General features: G+C 31.2%; 2 protein-coding genes across 2 annotated transcripts; one reads left to right on the forward strand and one right to left on the reverse strand.

Moving 5' to 3' along the window:
• Positions 1 to 457: 457 nt before the first annotated feature.
• Positions 458 to 9,621, forward strand: LOC108909665 (ATP synthase subunit b, mitochondrial). The gene is made up of 4 exons (XM_018714058.1): positions 458 to 599; positions 737 to 846; positions 1,115 to 1,363; positions 9,116 to 9,621. Exons 1-4 carry the CDS (start codon positions 575 to 577, stop codon positions 9,476 to 9,478), a joined length of 747 nt encoding a protein of 248 aa, XP_018569574.1. The 5' UTR covers positions 458 to 574; the 3' UTR covers positions 9,479 to 9,621.
• On the reverse strand, positions 4,625 to 5,413 carry LOC108909673 (poly [ADP-ribose] polymerase 12-like). Its single transcript, XM_018714069.2, has one exon. The coding sequence runs from the start codon at positions 5,336 to 5,338 to the stop codon at positions 4,625 to 4,627; it is 714 nt and encodes a 237-aa protein (XP_018569585.1). The 5' UTR covers positions 5,339 to 5,413.
• Positions 9,622 to 15,567: the final 5,946 nt, after the last annotated feature.

The raw sequence follows: 15,567 nt of genomic DNA on the forward strand, positions 1-15,567 counted from the left end.
CCCTCCCGCGCTAGCCTAAGGGCCACCTTAGCAAAGCGCATCCCAGGCTGCATAGCCGCACTACCCTACCCAACCATACCACACATAAACATGACACTACCCCCGGGGTTTACACAGACGAGCCGGCGAAGCAAGAAGAGCGCCAGAAGAAAGGGCCCTAGCCGGCGGGGCCCAGCCAGGACAAAAGGAGGTCCCACAAAGCGCCTACACCGGCCGCACTTGCGGTCGGGGTAGACGACGGATGGGGCCCACCTACGAAGGCTGTCCAGGCCTACACGAGATGAGGCAGGATAAAGAGGGATAATCCCCCTCGATCCCAAATCATTGAGGCCAATTTCTAGCCATGGAATAATGGCGCGCGGCGCGCTTAACACCTCGAATTCAAGAATCTGTGCTCAATAAATCCGTGTTCCATGTTTCATGTTGATATGTCAAGTTCGTTCATGAGTTCGTTCACTTATTTCCGATCCTCTCTACCTTTTGTGTTCCGTGTAGTGCAGGTTGAAAAGGGCAAGGTAGCGACATCAAATCGGGCATTTATTTGTCGCCTGTAAATTATAATTTCTTTAAAAAAATGTTATCCAGAGCTGTTTTATCAGGTAAATTAGTGAAATCTACAGTAGTTTTCAATGAGAAAATGAAATTTCATAACGCTGTAATAACTTGTAAAACTATGGTTTATGTAATAGTTGCCTATGACGTTTTTCATCTTTTAATTTTTTGAATAACTTTTTAGGCCAAGCATCTAGAGCCCTCATAGCTTTCAGTTCAAGAACTACCAGCACGTCTTCTGTCAACAATCAATCTGCATCAGATGCACCACAAGCACAGACCAGTCTGAGGCCCGTAAGTTTTTATTTTTAGTAAGGTCTGTACCTCTCGGAGGATACTATGGTTTAATAAATTTTCAATTATTAGTACAAGAAACAACTGGTAGGAGAGAATTAATAAGACATTTAAATATAAAAAAATGTAAGATATAGTCCTCGTTGAAAGACAATATGGATATTACCCTAATTTTAGCTTAAAATAATAAATTACATGTTTTGAAAATTATATTTATTTATTTATATATACTTGGACTAACGATTTTACTGACCAATTATTGTTTTAGGTAAGACAAGAACCTGGTAAAGTTAGACTAGGTTTTATTCCCGAAGAATGGTTTCAGTTCTTCTATAAGAAAACTGGCGTAACAGGTCCATATACGTTTGCATTCACTCTGTCCACTTATCTGGTCAGCAAAGAAATTTATGTCTTGGAACATGAGTACTATTCTGGTCTTTCTCTTCTGATTATGTGGATAGTGGCAATTAAGAAGTTAGGGCCACCAATCGCTGCTTATCTTGATAAGGAAGTTGATGTAAGTTTACTCTTTTAAGAATCTGTTTAATTAAAAAAAAAACTGATAACGTAACTGTAGTATAAAGGTAGCCTATTAGTGTGGAAGGTAAAATAGCTCTATTATTATTCAAGATACAAAAACAAGTGAAGGAGATGAAAAATACTGTGTTTTGAAATGTACTTGTTGTCGTATGAGTTTTTTAAAAGAACATTCTGTATATTTTTACTTATTCAAATTGATGGTAGTGAGATCTCCATATTGTTTAGAAAACTATTACGGGGAACATCAGAGTGGAAGGTGGAAAAATTGGGTGAATTTTAGGAATTATTATCTTAAAAACTACCTGTTCCATTCTTTCCAGATTTATTTTGTTCGAAAGTATACGTGTTGAGGTGTGTTGACAAATTTCTTTATAAATATATATTGACTAGAAGCACCACTGTCATAACTGGCATTGGCGTAAAAATGTCCTTTGCTCATACAGTTTGTGGTTTTTAAGATTACATGCAGTCGGTTGATATGAAACAAAAATCTCAAAAAAATTCTAAAAATGTAATATATGATGCCCTTCGCAATGTAGGATTTAAAAAAAAAATTATCTAATGGTGGCCGATTGAATGTTACATTCATTTTTCAACTTTAATTTCTGACCTTTACTCTATGGCTTAATAAAAAAAATAATTAAGTGAAAAAAAATTTTACATTGCGAAGTAAAAAACCTGTTTGAAAAATATTGTATTAAATTTTTGAATCAATCTGTGGAGCAGTTTTCCAAATCTTTTGACGTGTTCAGTGTCTTCGATTTCACAATGCTGATCAATGTTTCCTCCCACCTTGATGCCTAATGATTCCGGTAAATTTACAAATATTCTTAAGACTACAAACTTTAAGTTAAGTGAACATTTTTTTCTACTCAGATATTCCCACTTAAATTTTGCTGAAGAGATAAAAAAATAAACCTGATGATGGCCCCTCAAAGACGAAACGTCGGATTGCAAAAAATGTTGACGCCATTGTATAGAGCGAAAAAGTGGCAATGTAAATATGCAATTTATTTTAAAATCCGTTTTCAAATAAAGCCAGAAAAAATAAAACCATTTTGCAAAATATTGGGTTTTTCCAGATATCTCCGGAACTACCCAGAATTTTAAAACTTTCTATAAGTCATATTATTAGGAATAAATACACAACTTTTTTCTAATTTGAGCCACCCCCTGTCTCTTACCGTTTCCTATATCCTAATGCTATCCCATCCTTATCTTGGACACACTGTATATTTGCTTTTCAAAAAAAACAAAATTAAATGCAACACCCTGTATTTAAATATTTCATTAAGTATGTACAGTTCTATTTTCTTTAACTTTTGTAAAGGTTTTTCTATAGCTATTTTTACTAATTTTGGAATTATAGGGTGTATCATTTTTAAATACGGACAATTTCAGATAGATATGTATAAATATGTGAAAAGTATAAACTTTTAGCTTTATATATTTTTTTGAGATGCAGGGAGTTTCTATATTGTGGTATAACTTCGAAACGGTTTAATAGATTACTTTGTACGTAGTTTTATTTTAAGAAATGCCATAAAATTATGTGAAAGATTCTGTTAAAAAAATAATTACATAGGCGTTGCTACGGAGGAAGAGAATCTTCTTTTTTTAAAACGAAATCTATGCCAGTGACAATTTTCTGTTAGTTTTAGTTTTCAAATTTGTTTTAAATGCTACAATTTTGTTATTTTTAAAAATTTTTAGTATTTTTCTAAATCATAAGTGCATTCTTTTACCTGTTTTACCCTCTTTGATTTTTTTACAGGGAGACATAATATTAACAAATTCTTTAATGAACTTTTAAATAAGAAAAAATATGACAGATGTTTGACAAACTACACTTGTTTCACTAAACTGTGTTACTATAATTGAGTTGGGACATTTTCAACTGAAAATTTCAATGAAACTAATATTTATTTATGACATGGTACTAAAAGTCAATGATACTTCTTTGAAAACTTAAAATTTAAATCATAAACTAATGTAAATAAAATTAAAAAACTCATTAAAGATGTTCAAAATGTAATTATATGGATAGATGGCATAGATTTCTTTTTTAAAAAATAGGGTCCTCATTCTCCATATCTGCGCCTATGTAATTATTTCTAAGAAAGTTTTTCATACAATTTTATAATCTTTGTTAAAAAAAAATTACAAATTTACCGCAAAAAACTTAAAATAAACTAATTAAACATGAAACATGAAAAAAATTTATTTTTCATGTATTTCAAAAACCATGCATCATCTCATGAAGACATTTTATAGTTAGGGCATAAAATTATTATTTTTCACAGCTAACTATTCTGAAATTTTAAAAAATAATTCGGAAATAAATTTTAGAGAATTAAATACGAATTGTAAAAGAATTCTACTGATTTTCTTTTTCAAACTGAAACTATCAAGATTACTCTCAAGGGAACACAACTAAGCATTTATTTTTTTTATGTTATTATTTCATTAAAGTATTTATTGCTTTTAAAAGACATGGAAGCTATCATGCTGAGAATTAAAGAAGTTGTATATTCCCAAGCATAAAATATTAATATATTGTTATAAACAAAAACAATTATTGCCAATAATTTCCTTTAATCAAAGTAAAATGTACATTCTCAATTATTATTGTTTGATATTCAACTCTAATTCTAACTAACTTATCCTTTGTTTCTATTCCTGTATCCAACTACTTTGTTTATATAAAAATGTTTATAAAATTATGAACAATCAGTCTATTCAGCCTTTCGGGACACACACACTGGGTCGCCTGGTCTTTCTTTCCCGCTCTTCATAACAATATAAAATAAAAATGTTCACTACTTTGAAAATGTAAATTAATGTAAATTGGTGATAAACATATTTTTAATTTTCCATTACTTTTAAGATTTAATTGTGCATGTCTTATCTAGCAAATTCAGAGTGGTAGAAAAAAGTTTTTTAAACACTTAAAAGTGTGGAAAACTTGAAAAATATAAACTAAGTACGAATATTAAATTNATAAAAAAAATATAAAATTCCAATCTAAATATGAAAAAAAATAAAGATCACTTGATAACTTTTCTAAAAGTTCATATATATGACATGTATTTGGTGTCAAATTAATCAGCAAGGCATTAGCAATATAAAAAAACTAATTTGAGTATAGTTTTTTTTTAACAAAATTCATCTGATATATATAATGATATATATTTTGATATATATCACCCAAAACTAAATAGCATGCTATTTTACATCACTATTTATAATATATAACATACTTTGGATAGAAATCATTGTCTTCATATTTTACGACAACTTTCCCGTCAGGTTTAACTGAAGTATCGCAGGACTCAATGGGTATTGTCATAGAGGGGTCTCCAATGCAGGTTGATTTTATTAATACATCAGCAACAAACATAATCCTTCGAGGCAAAAAATAATTTCTGGGATAGTAACTGGAGTAGTTGGACTCTGGTGAAAAGGAAACTCCTCTTCCAAATCTGTGTCCCACACTCGTACCAGCCAACCTCCAATTAAAATTTTCCCGACAGATAGCTTTAATACTAGATTCTGTTGTCCCATGAAATAATTGCCTTTCTGAACATTGTTTCTTTAACTTCTTTAAATTGTATTGGACAAACAAATATGGGTTCTCTACTCTTTTTATTTTACAGACACTGTAAGGTTTTCTCATGGAATTGTCAAACAACATTTTGATTCGCCTGTATTCAATTGTATGTTTTTCTAATTTAGTTAACCTTCCTACTTTATTTGTAAAATCGGTTGTTGCCCAAGTTGCATGTTCTTGAGAATTCAATGCACCCAGCAAATCTGACAAAATTTTTGGATTTTTTTGTACCAGCAATGGTTTTTCTGATTCTTGCTTGATTTGTAAACGTTTTGATGGACTTTTAATTTGTAAATTATCGAAAATACTAGACAAACTGTCTACATTTAGTTGGGCACTCATGTTTATTTTTGGATATGTGTATATAAACTGATGTAAATATTATGCACTTGCACTATGCACAATTTAACTGGAAGGACTGGTGCCTCACAGGTCTTTACATGGGACTCCCCCACCAACTGCATTATATTAGTATAAGTTGTAACTATATGGAGTATGGAGCCTGCAGATAAGAGAATAGCGTCATGTTTCTGTTTCTCTCTTTTATTTCCTTTGATATTATCTACTCCAGCTGAATATTCAAGTCATTACCATAAATAGATTAGGATTGTTACACACTAATCATAACATTCTAGAATTAGTACAGGATGGAGTATACAAGATGGTTCGATTTCCTTTAATCAAACTTTATAAACGGGTAGTTTATCAAAAAATGATGATGTTTGTTATACCGGGTGTTAGTGATATTCTTTACCAAACTTTATTGATGGTTCCCAGGGTACAAATAAATAAAAGAATTTCTTACATATCCGTGTTCGAAAATGCTTTGTATGCCAAAAGGTATACAGGGTGTTGAAATTAATAAAATTATCATTTTTATTTAAATATATTCTTAAGATGCAGATAGATTAGACTTGGCTGTTGACTTTACTAATTATTGGCAAAGATTTGCTGAGATACTTGAAAATGTAATCACATATAAAAGGGCTCTCAAGCTTTCAAGAGCTTTTCGAAAAATTTGAATCCGTCAATTAGGAAAGCTCTGGCGCTTGTTTAAACATAGGTCGAATTTTTGTACTTATAAACAATTAGAATTACTGTGAATCAAATGCTCAATTACATGAAATTTTTTAAAGCAGGTTTTAAAAGTTATTGGAAAGACGCTTCTTTAAAAAAAAAAACAGATCGATTGGTCAATTAGCTACGTAGTTATAGCCGATTCAATTTCGAGCAGGCTGAAGAGGCTGCGCTTTCTGCTTTCCCCACCACCACCACCCGTACGATTTTATTGAATTTCTCGCTTGCTTAAATAACTTTAAACATGTTTTAAAGTAGGTTGCCAATGAAGAAAAGTCGGCTATAACTATGTAACTAATTGATCAATCGTTCTGTTTTTTTTTTAAAGAAGCGTTTTTCCAAGAACTTTTAAAACCTGCTTAAAAAAATTTGATTAGATTGAATATTCACAAAGATATTCTAATTGTTTATAAGTATAAAAATTCGACCAATGTTTAAACAAGTGCCAGAATTCTCCTAATTGACTGATTCGAATTTTTCAAAAAAAGTTTGAGAGCTTTAGAGTTCTTCTATAAGTGATTAAATTTTCAAGTATCTAAGGGCCATGGTTTTTGCTGTGCAAAATTTTGAAAATTTGCGAAATTTTTTTTTCAAAATTTGGATTGCAAAATTATTATGCAACATCTATAGAACCGATTTTGATGAAATTTAGTGTGATGATTCTACATAATATAAAGTTTTCTTGAGACGAGTATAAAGATCCTATACCCAATTTGAATACCCCAAAAAAATTCCCTAAAAAGTATTATTTTTTAATCCCATTTTTGCGATTTTTTTTATTTTTACCATAATAATCATGATTCATTCGATTTGTAACTAGTCATGTTTTGTAAAAAATGTAATTACAAACATTTTTTTCCTCTTCCATTTTCGCCTAAAATCAACTCTTGAAAAGATACATAATTAAATAGGAAGAAAAATATGACATTTTTCAAACTTTTTTAACATATTGTGCTGCCAAAAGTTAAGCCCACGTTTTTTTTTTATGCGCATAGAAAAAATTTCATTTCTAGTGATATTTGAAAGCCAAAAAGCCAAAAATCTCCGTGGATATACGATTCACCCAAATATGACTTTCTGAAACAGATACCGTCTGGACTATATTTTGTCACCCATATTACAATACTTAACAAAATACTAGTAGGCTCTGATTTTGTAGGTTGACTGTAATGTCAGTATGATCTTTAAATCATTGTACCTGCCAATTCTGTTTTACTAGAAGCGGAACAATAAATAGTCACAACGAACATGTGTATGCTCAAGAAAATCCTCATGCTATCAAAGTGAATCATTAACAGCATGAATTTCACATCAATGTTTGGTTTGGGATCATTGATAGCATTATTATTGACCCGATAAACTGAATGGGGAAATTTTTTTTAAGATTAATAAAATTTAAAATCGTTAACTACTAGCACTTTTTTAAATATTGTAATATGGGTGGCAAGATAATGTAGACATTCAAAAATTATTTTTTTTGTACCCAAACCACTCATTCAATCAAAATTCTACAGGAGGTCCAAAAACTTCCAAATGGTATCACCTATCAAATTAAAAATAGTTTTCATTATTGACCGAAAGGGGAAAAAGCTATGAACGGATATTATCACCATACATCAATTTTGTAGGAGTTATGAGTTTTAAAAAACACTCTGTGTAACACCAAATTTTGTAGATTGAAATCAAAAGTCCACACCCCAAAAATAATCAAAATCGATTAATACCTATCCGAGTTATTTACAGAATTCCAAAAAGTTTCACAAACTTTGATGCCATCTAGCGGCCAAAAGAAGCGATTTCGGGTATAGGTGAATTAGCCTAAATCTGTCTATTTTGAGTCCACGAATCTGTGCTCTTCCGTTGTACACGTTATTTTGGGACAGCCTGTATAAATTTTTATTTGATTTTTAAAATTTTTAGTCAAATTGTTATGTACGCCATTGTTATGAACTTGTGACGTACTAGACTATGTACATATTATTACAGAAAACTCTTATTAAGTAATTCCTCTCTGTTTTCTATTACTAAGTAAAAGGAGAAGGTCGGTGGTATGAGATTTTAGGTGAACTTCCTATTAATAAAGACAAATTTGTTTTAGTTTTACGTTTTCGTAAAAACTCAGTACCGATATCTGTAAATTTTTGTCCTTTCGTAATAAATACTTTGCACAAATAAAATTAGTCCTGAAGATATTTTAAAAATGTAGTAAAATGCTACCTCAATTTAAATAATATTAAAATACCGGGTGTTTTAGAGTTGAGGTGACAAAAGCCTAGGGGAGATTCCGCTCAGCAAAATAGGTAAAAATGTTCATATGAACATGGGTCCCACAAGTTCACTAATATAGCAAGTTTTTTGTCACAGTTTAATTTTTAGGTAATACAGGGTCGGAAAGTCCCCATGGTTCATCGGCCGTTACGTGAGAGCGATAAAGAAAGTCATAGAAATCTGTGCGATAGAGAAAGATGGCTATAATGAAGGCGTATAATAGTCACTGCCCATTTCGCCCTTCCACAAATAAGATCCACTTCTTATTTGTGGAAGGGCGAAATGGGCGGTGACTATTATACGCCTTCATTATAGCCATCTTTCTCTATCGCACGGATTTCTATGACTTACTTTATCGCTCTCATGTAACGGCCGATGAACCATGGGGACTTTCCAACCCTGTATATCGAGGGCGTCATATAAGAAGGGCGCAAGAGCCACTATAGTTGGTTTTGGATTTTTAGGGCGTATGACCTCATTTAATCAATTCGCTTAATATATATGAATTGCTTATATATTCATAAACATCAACACTCTATTCTAACGCATTTTACCTAGGCGTATGAACCAATTTTGCAAAACTATAATATCAGAGAGGCCTATCCTGTAAAATTTCAGATTTGGTTCATACGCCCTTCTGATATGATGCCCTCGATATGAAAATATGACAAACACTCCAATGACAGGCAAATAATAGAATTAGCTAAACTAAATATAAAATTTGATTAAGGGATAACTTTTTTATTAGCACCTTCAATCAAATATTTGTTTTAGGAATACGAATCCGCATGGAATAAGAGCCGAGTGGAAGAAAAGCAAGTCCTCGGCGAACAAATCGCCGACGAAGAAAAGGCACAGTGGAGTCTCGAAGGTCAGAACCTTCTTATTCAAGCTAAAAGGGAAAACGTCGCCCTTCAGCTTGAAGCAAACTATCGCGAGAGACTCGTTACTGTATACAATGATATCAAGAAACGCCTGGACTACCAAGTTGAAAAACAAAATATCGAACGGAGAATTGCCCAGAAGAACCTCGTCGATTGGGTAGTAGGCAAGGTCAGGGCCTCCATCACTCCAGACCAAGAAAAGCAGAACATTAACAGATGTATTTCTGATCTGGGGCTTCTAGCAAAGGCTTAAGTTGTATACATATTAATAGTGAATAGATAAATCTATAATCTACACACTTTTTAATTAATTTGCTGTAAGAATTGAAATCGTGGAAATGTAGCAGCAATTCGGTGCATACTACTGATAAAATAAATATTTGTTAATTAAAATGATATTGAAGTGATATTTCCAGTTCTTTTTTGCAGTATAGTACAGTTTATATCGACAAAAAAAAAGCCTCGTTGCTTATTGCGTTTCTTCACAGGAAATTTCAGGAAATATATTTTTAACTCGCTACTCCGAATCTAAAAGCAGATTAAAATTATTTCGGTCATGTTTTTTGTTGGATATACTAAAAATAGAATAGTTTCACAACAGTATTATTTTACACAGACGGAAATGACATAAGAAAACAAGAGTTTATATTACCTTAAAACTTTAAAAATTTATTATGAACATTTAAGGTGTGGTATGAAAATAGGAAAATAAAACACATTTTTTCCACTTACTGTATGCCCATTTTTCGAGTCGCACCATGGTCATAGTTACCTTAAAAAATGATGAAATTAGAGAAAATTGGAGGATTTGGTGATGAATAATTTATAGAAATTGACTTGTTTTTCCTTTCGAAGTTACTTTTAATTTTTCTTTAATCTTTCTTTCACATTGCTAGGACACTTTTTTATGGAGAACCTTAAGTATGTAGTTTATTATCCGCAGCACCACCAGTATGAAAAACAGACATTCCTACATTCTCTTAATGGCAGCATATTGAATTTTAGTATGTTATGGTTTATATTTTTTGTTTTCGTCGAATACAAAACTCCACTGTAACAAAGAGTACTGTGAAAACAAAACGTCCAACTATTACGTCAAACAAAATTTTGACAGTTCACAAAATTTTGACAGTTCAGTTTTCATCAACAATATCAAAGTTTAGAATACTAAAAATTCTATTTTCATATGAAGAAGAGTGAGATATGCCTCAAATTTCTTGATCGATTTATATTTTTTTTATTGTTTGTATTTCCAGTTCTCTAAGCTTTGAAATTTTCGATGAAAACTCAACTGGACTGTCAGTTTTGTTTGGAATAATATTTGATGTGTTGTGAAAACAAAATCACTCGACTGGATTGTTTTCACAGCACTCTTTCTAGATGAATAAATTAGCATTTCAACCATAACAGAACAGTAAACTATATAGGCCAGGAAATATTAAAGTTGATGCGACTTTTTGTTTCGGCAAGCTGAATTTATCACTATAATTGCTAAATATTATGTACAATAACATATTAGTTTTCACAGCCATAAAAATGGGGGGAAGATTGTTCACAGGGTGGTTAATTGTATAATTTTTATGTAAATTCACGTTTTTCGCGTATAACTTTTTTCCATTCATTTCACGAGAAAACAGTAAGGTACTTTTTTTTTCGACTTCACAAGACCTACAAAACTAGCCCTCGAGCATCAAAAAATATTGATTAGATCAAAAGTTATAAACAGAAGAAGTTTATTTATGACTTTTGAATTAAACATTTATAAACTGCGTTATTATTACCAGAACGTTTTGGCATCACATCCTCTCATTCCATATCACTGTCTAATAACTCACACGAAATCTGGAATCGGTAAGTTCAATAGTTTACAAATTATGGCCTTATAAACAAATGAACTAATTATTAGTCTGAACGATCCTGAGGATATTCCACAATTGCACTGATTTTTTTCATGGTAGATTTCATAATAATACATTGAAATCTATCATTTTATTTTTTTTTAATTTAAAATTTGCAACCTGGAAAGTTTTTTATTATTATTTTTTAGCCTTAGTTGCAAGATGGAATATACAACGTACACACGTGATATATTATTACATATTCGGGAAGCTTATGAAAAGAGCTTTAAGTTAAAAAATCTTCAAGATTCATTGAAAAACAACGGAGTTACAGACTGTCAAAGTTGATGGATTATTGTTAAACAAATTAGGTTGGTAGCGGCAAAAAAAAACTGTGATAACCTGCAACACGAGTACTTTCTCAGATAAAAATATTTTATTTGTGGAAGTATGTTAAGTGCATAAGAAATATTGTCAAAAGTCTGTGGGTTGCTTGATTTTTCGGCGAGCCGTGGCGCGGCGGAAGGATGGGGGAAGCAAACGACAGCGAGTCCAAAGAAAGTGACGATAATATTCATAGTCCTGCCGTTAAAAAAGCGGAATTTGCTTTAAAATATTATATTTGACAGTCTGTACCTCCGTTGTTTTTCAACGAATCTTGACGTGCGTGTGTCGTATATTCCATTTTGCAACTAAGGTTAAAAAATAAAAAAAATTCCAGGTTGCAAATTTGAAATTAAAAAAAAATTATAGATTTCAATGTATTATTATGAAATCTACCATGAAAAAAAAATCAGTGCGATTGCGGAAGTGATCGTCCAGTCTAATAAATTAGTTAATTTATTTATAAGGCCATAACTTGTAAACTATTCAACTCACCGATTCCAAATTTCGTGTGAGTTATTAGATAGTGAATGAGAGGATGCGATGCCAAAACATTCTGGTAATAATAACACAGTTTATAAATGTTTAATTCAAAAGTCATAAATCTTCTGTTGATCTAATCAATATTTTTTGACGCTCGAGGGTTAGTTTTGTAGGTCTTTTGAAGAGGAAAAAAGTGATTTACTGTTTTCTCGTGGACATGAACAGAAAAAGTTATAAGCGAAAAATGGAATTTACGTAAAAATTATACAATTAACCACCCATTTTTATGACTGAAAACTAATATGTAATTGTACATAATATTTAGCAGTTATAGTAAAAAATTCAGCTTGCCGAAACAAAAAGTCACGTCCAACTCTATATTTCCTGGCCTGGAAAACACAAAATGTAAACTATTTCATTTTTTGTTTTTGTTGAATACAAAACTCCACTGTAACAAAGAGTGCTGTGAAAACAAAACATCCAACTTCAAACAAAATTTTGACAATTCAGTAGTTCAGTTTTCATCAAGAATGTCAAAGTTTAATGTACTAAAAATGCTATTTTCATATGAAGAAGATATGCCTCAAATTTATTGATCAATTTATATGTTTTATTGTTTGTATTTCCAGTTCTCAAAGCTTTCAAATTTTCAATGAAAACTCAACTGGACTGTCAGTTTTGTTTGGAGTAATATTTGATGTGTTGTGAAAACAAAATCACTCTACTGGATTGTTTTCACAGCACTCTTTCTAGGTGAATAAATTAGTATTACAACCATAACAAAACAGTGAACTATAAACTACATCATCCTAATAATAAATTTGAAATGAAAAAGATCATATTTCCCCTGGACATGCTATTCATCTTTTTCTCTATAACATATTGATTGAAATAAATTCATAAAATTTTTTCCCAAAAAGTTGTATCAAATAATGTCCAAAGAAGTGCTCCTTGATTAAAAAATCTAGGTACACAAAAGATATTTAACATCGCAGACAAGATTCCTAACTGTTAATATTGCAGAAAACAACTATAGGTTTGTTTTTGCAGCAGTCTCAAACTGTTTTCAAACTATCAGATCTACTCGGCCAATTAAGTTGTCTCGTACTTTCAGTGAGTATGAAGTTTATGAATCAATTGGTCAAATATCTCTGATAGTTTCAAATCAGTCCTGAACTGCTGCAGAAACAGACCTTATGGGCTACACCCAAGAGTACTATTTGGCTTTGTTGATTTTTTTAGGAAAACATTTTTGAATTTTAAATTGCCTTAATAGTTTACAAACGCAAAATAGAAATTTTTAAAAGGAAATTTAGTAAAAAGGTAAAATACTGGTTAGATAAAAAAAATCCGTAATCTAGTCATATTCACAGACACAACAGTCGTTTAAAAATGTCATTTTTTAATTCTAGAAATTTTATTGCATCGGTGTGCAATTTTTTGTTTATTTTTTTAAATTTTGACAAGATATCTGCTTTTTTACTTTTTGTACTTAATTAAAAAACAATATAAACACTGAAGAATACATTCTTCAATTTTTTAGCAATTCATATTGAATACGCTCGGTTTATGTGAAAGAGATGTCCTGGCGAATCGCTGGCGTTCAGCCACTGGTTTTTGCAGAATATTTTTTATTATTTTTTTGTTAGTAGTTAGTTCGATTCACGCACACATAGCTTTTTGTTGAATATTTCGCTACATTGGAATAATTAATAATTTTGTGTAATTGACTGTGAGTGAACCCTATACTCGGCGGCCGAAATTATAAAGAGTGACTAATACATAATATAAAAACACTATTACCATAATGCGTATAAAATATAAAATGATTTCTATACGGTTCAATATTATTTATCTTTGTGCCGCTCATCATGCACATCGGTAGAATCTATAATCGTGTATAGACTTACACTGAACGTCGATCTATATTTTATCTCTGTCTTTTGCACTTGGTAGGGAATAGGGAAATGCTTTTTTAGTGGGTGTAAACGGACTTGATTTGCCCGACCTGAGAAATGTCATAGCATAAGCTTAGACGAGGGGTCTAATTCCATGGCTATAATAAATTTATAAATTAAAAAACACAACTGGGACATTTTAAAATGCTGTAATAATTAAAATTGATCATAGTTATAGCAAACCGTAAAAAATATTAGATGTTATGTTTTATTATGTTTTTTCAATATTTTCTATATCTTGTTGCCTTTTACGCAGACACGCCAATGGATTTTCGTTCCCAGCACGCTTCATACCCCTTACTAGTCCAAGAGCTAGCGATGAATCACTATCTATAATTTTGGCCGTCGAGTATAGGTAGAAGTTTGTCAAGTAGTGCATTTCCTTTTTCCCTATCCTTTTGCTGTTGACAGGAAGAAAAGTCCATTGCATCACATTTTGGTGAGTTGCTTAGTTTTTTTATCTTTTATTTTAATATACAGGGTATCTGCAAATTGCACCGACAATGTTTGACTGCATATTCACCACGATAAATGGAAACGATCTACGAAAAAAAGTTAAATTAAAAATTTTTAGTTTTCGAGTTACAAGCCTTCAAAGTTTTCAAAAATAAAAGAGACAATTATTTTTTTAAATAAAATGACCTTTTCAATGTTGCTTTGCTGCCCATTTTATAAAAAAGTACAACCACTGTGAAAGTCTTGACTCTTAAAAGGGAGAGGTAACCGGTGAAAACTAACCCAGTATATCGATTTGACTAAAGCTTTAAGAAATAACAAGCCATAATAGTCCAAATAAATGTGCCAAATTTTAATGCGATCGGTAAAAGGGTTATGAAGTTTTTAATTAAATTAGTTTTATTTTTAACAACTTTAAAGGCCTGTATCTCAAAAACCAAAAACCATTTTCATTTTTCATCGTGAATATACAGTCAAACCTCGGTTAAATTTGCGAACACCCAGTATACAGTCCACTTGAAAATGGCTATTTGGGCCCCAGCACATATTTTTAGATAAAAAATTAGTTAATAGTGTGCAAGCTTTCAAAATCTTTATTAATAATTAATAATTGTTACTTCTACGTTATTTGTTTAAATTTGTTTATGCTTTAAACTTGACTATTTTTAAATTTAAAATTAATCAGACCAGGCTCTCTTATTGCAGCCTTTTTTTATACAAGGTGTCCCATTGGAATGTATTATGTAATTTTTTTAATTCGACTTTAATAAAAAAATATTTCGAACAGAACTTTATATTCTGCGGGAAAAAATATGTAACTGTAATAAAAATTACCATTTAAAAAATCACGATTGACATTGAAATGACCTTGATAATTGACTTTGAATTGAAGGTTAATTTCAGGGTCACAGTAATTTGAACCACTGACAACTTTTGTTGGAAATATTTTTCACCATTCTGCTTATTTCTTGAGATAGTAGCCTGAGAATTAAAATGGAGGAACAGCAAAAGTATAGCGCACTGACGAGAGAAGGAAGCATTTTCAAAAAAATGTTTCATACAAAAGTTATGCATTTTTTCCCACTAATTTCAACAGTAATAATGAACTATTTACACGAAATTTATCTATACTATATATATATATATATATATAAATACTTTAGTTAAGTAAAATATCCGAAACAGTTTTATTTCCAAGATCTCCGAAACAAGAGACATTTCAT

Source organism: Anoplophora glabripennis, unplaced genomic scaffold, assembly GCF_000390285.2.
Source record: "Anoplophora glabripennis isolate ALB-LARVAE unplaced genomic scaffold, Agla_2.0 scaffold486, whole genome shotgun sequence".
Taxonomy (NCBI): Eukaryota; Metazoa; Arthropoda; class Insecta; order Coleoptera; family Cerambycidae; genus Anoplophora; species Anoplophora glabripennis.

Coding starts and splice junctions, on each gene's coding strand:
- LOC108909665 (XM_018714058.1), top strand. CDS start 575: ATGTTATCCAGAGCTGTTTTATCAG. Junction 600..736: donor ATCCAGAGCTGTTTTATCAG/GTAAATTAGTGA, acceptor ATAACTTTTTAG/GCCAAGCATCTAGAGCCCTC. Junction 1,364..9,115: donor ATCTTGATAAGGAAGTTGAT/GTAAGTTTACTC, acceptor TATTTGTTTTAG/GAATACGAATCCGCATGGAA.
- LOC108909673 (XM_018714069.2), bottom strand. CDS start 5,338: ATGAGTGCCCAACTAAATGTAGACAGTTTGTCTAGTATTTTCGATAAT.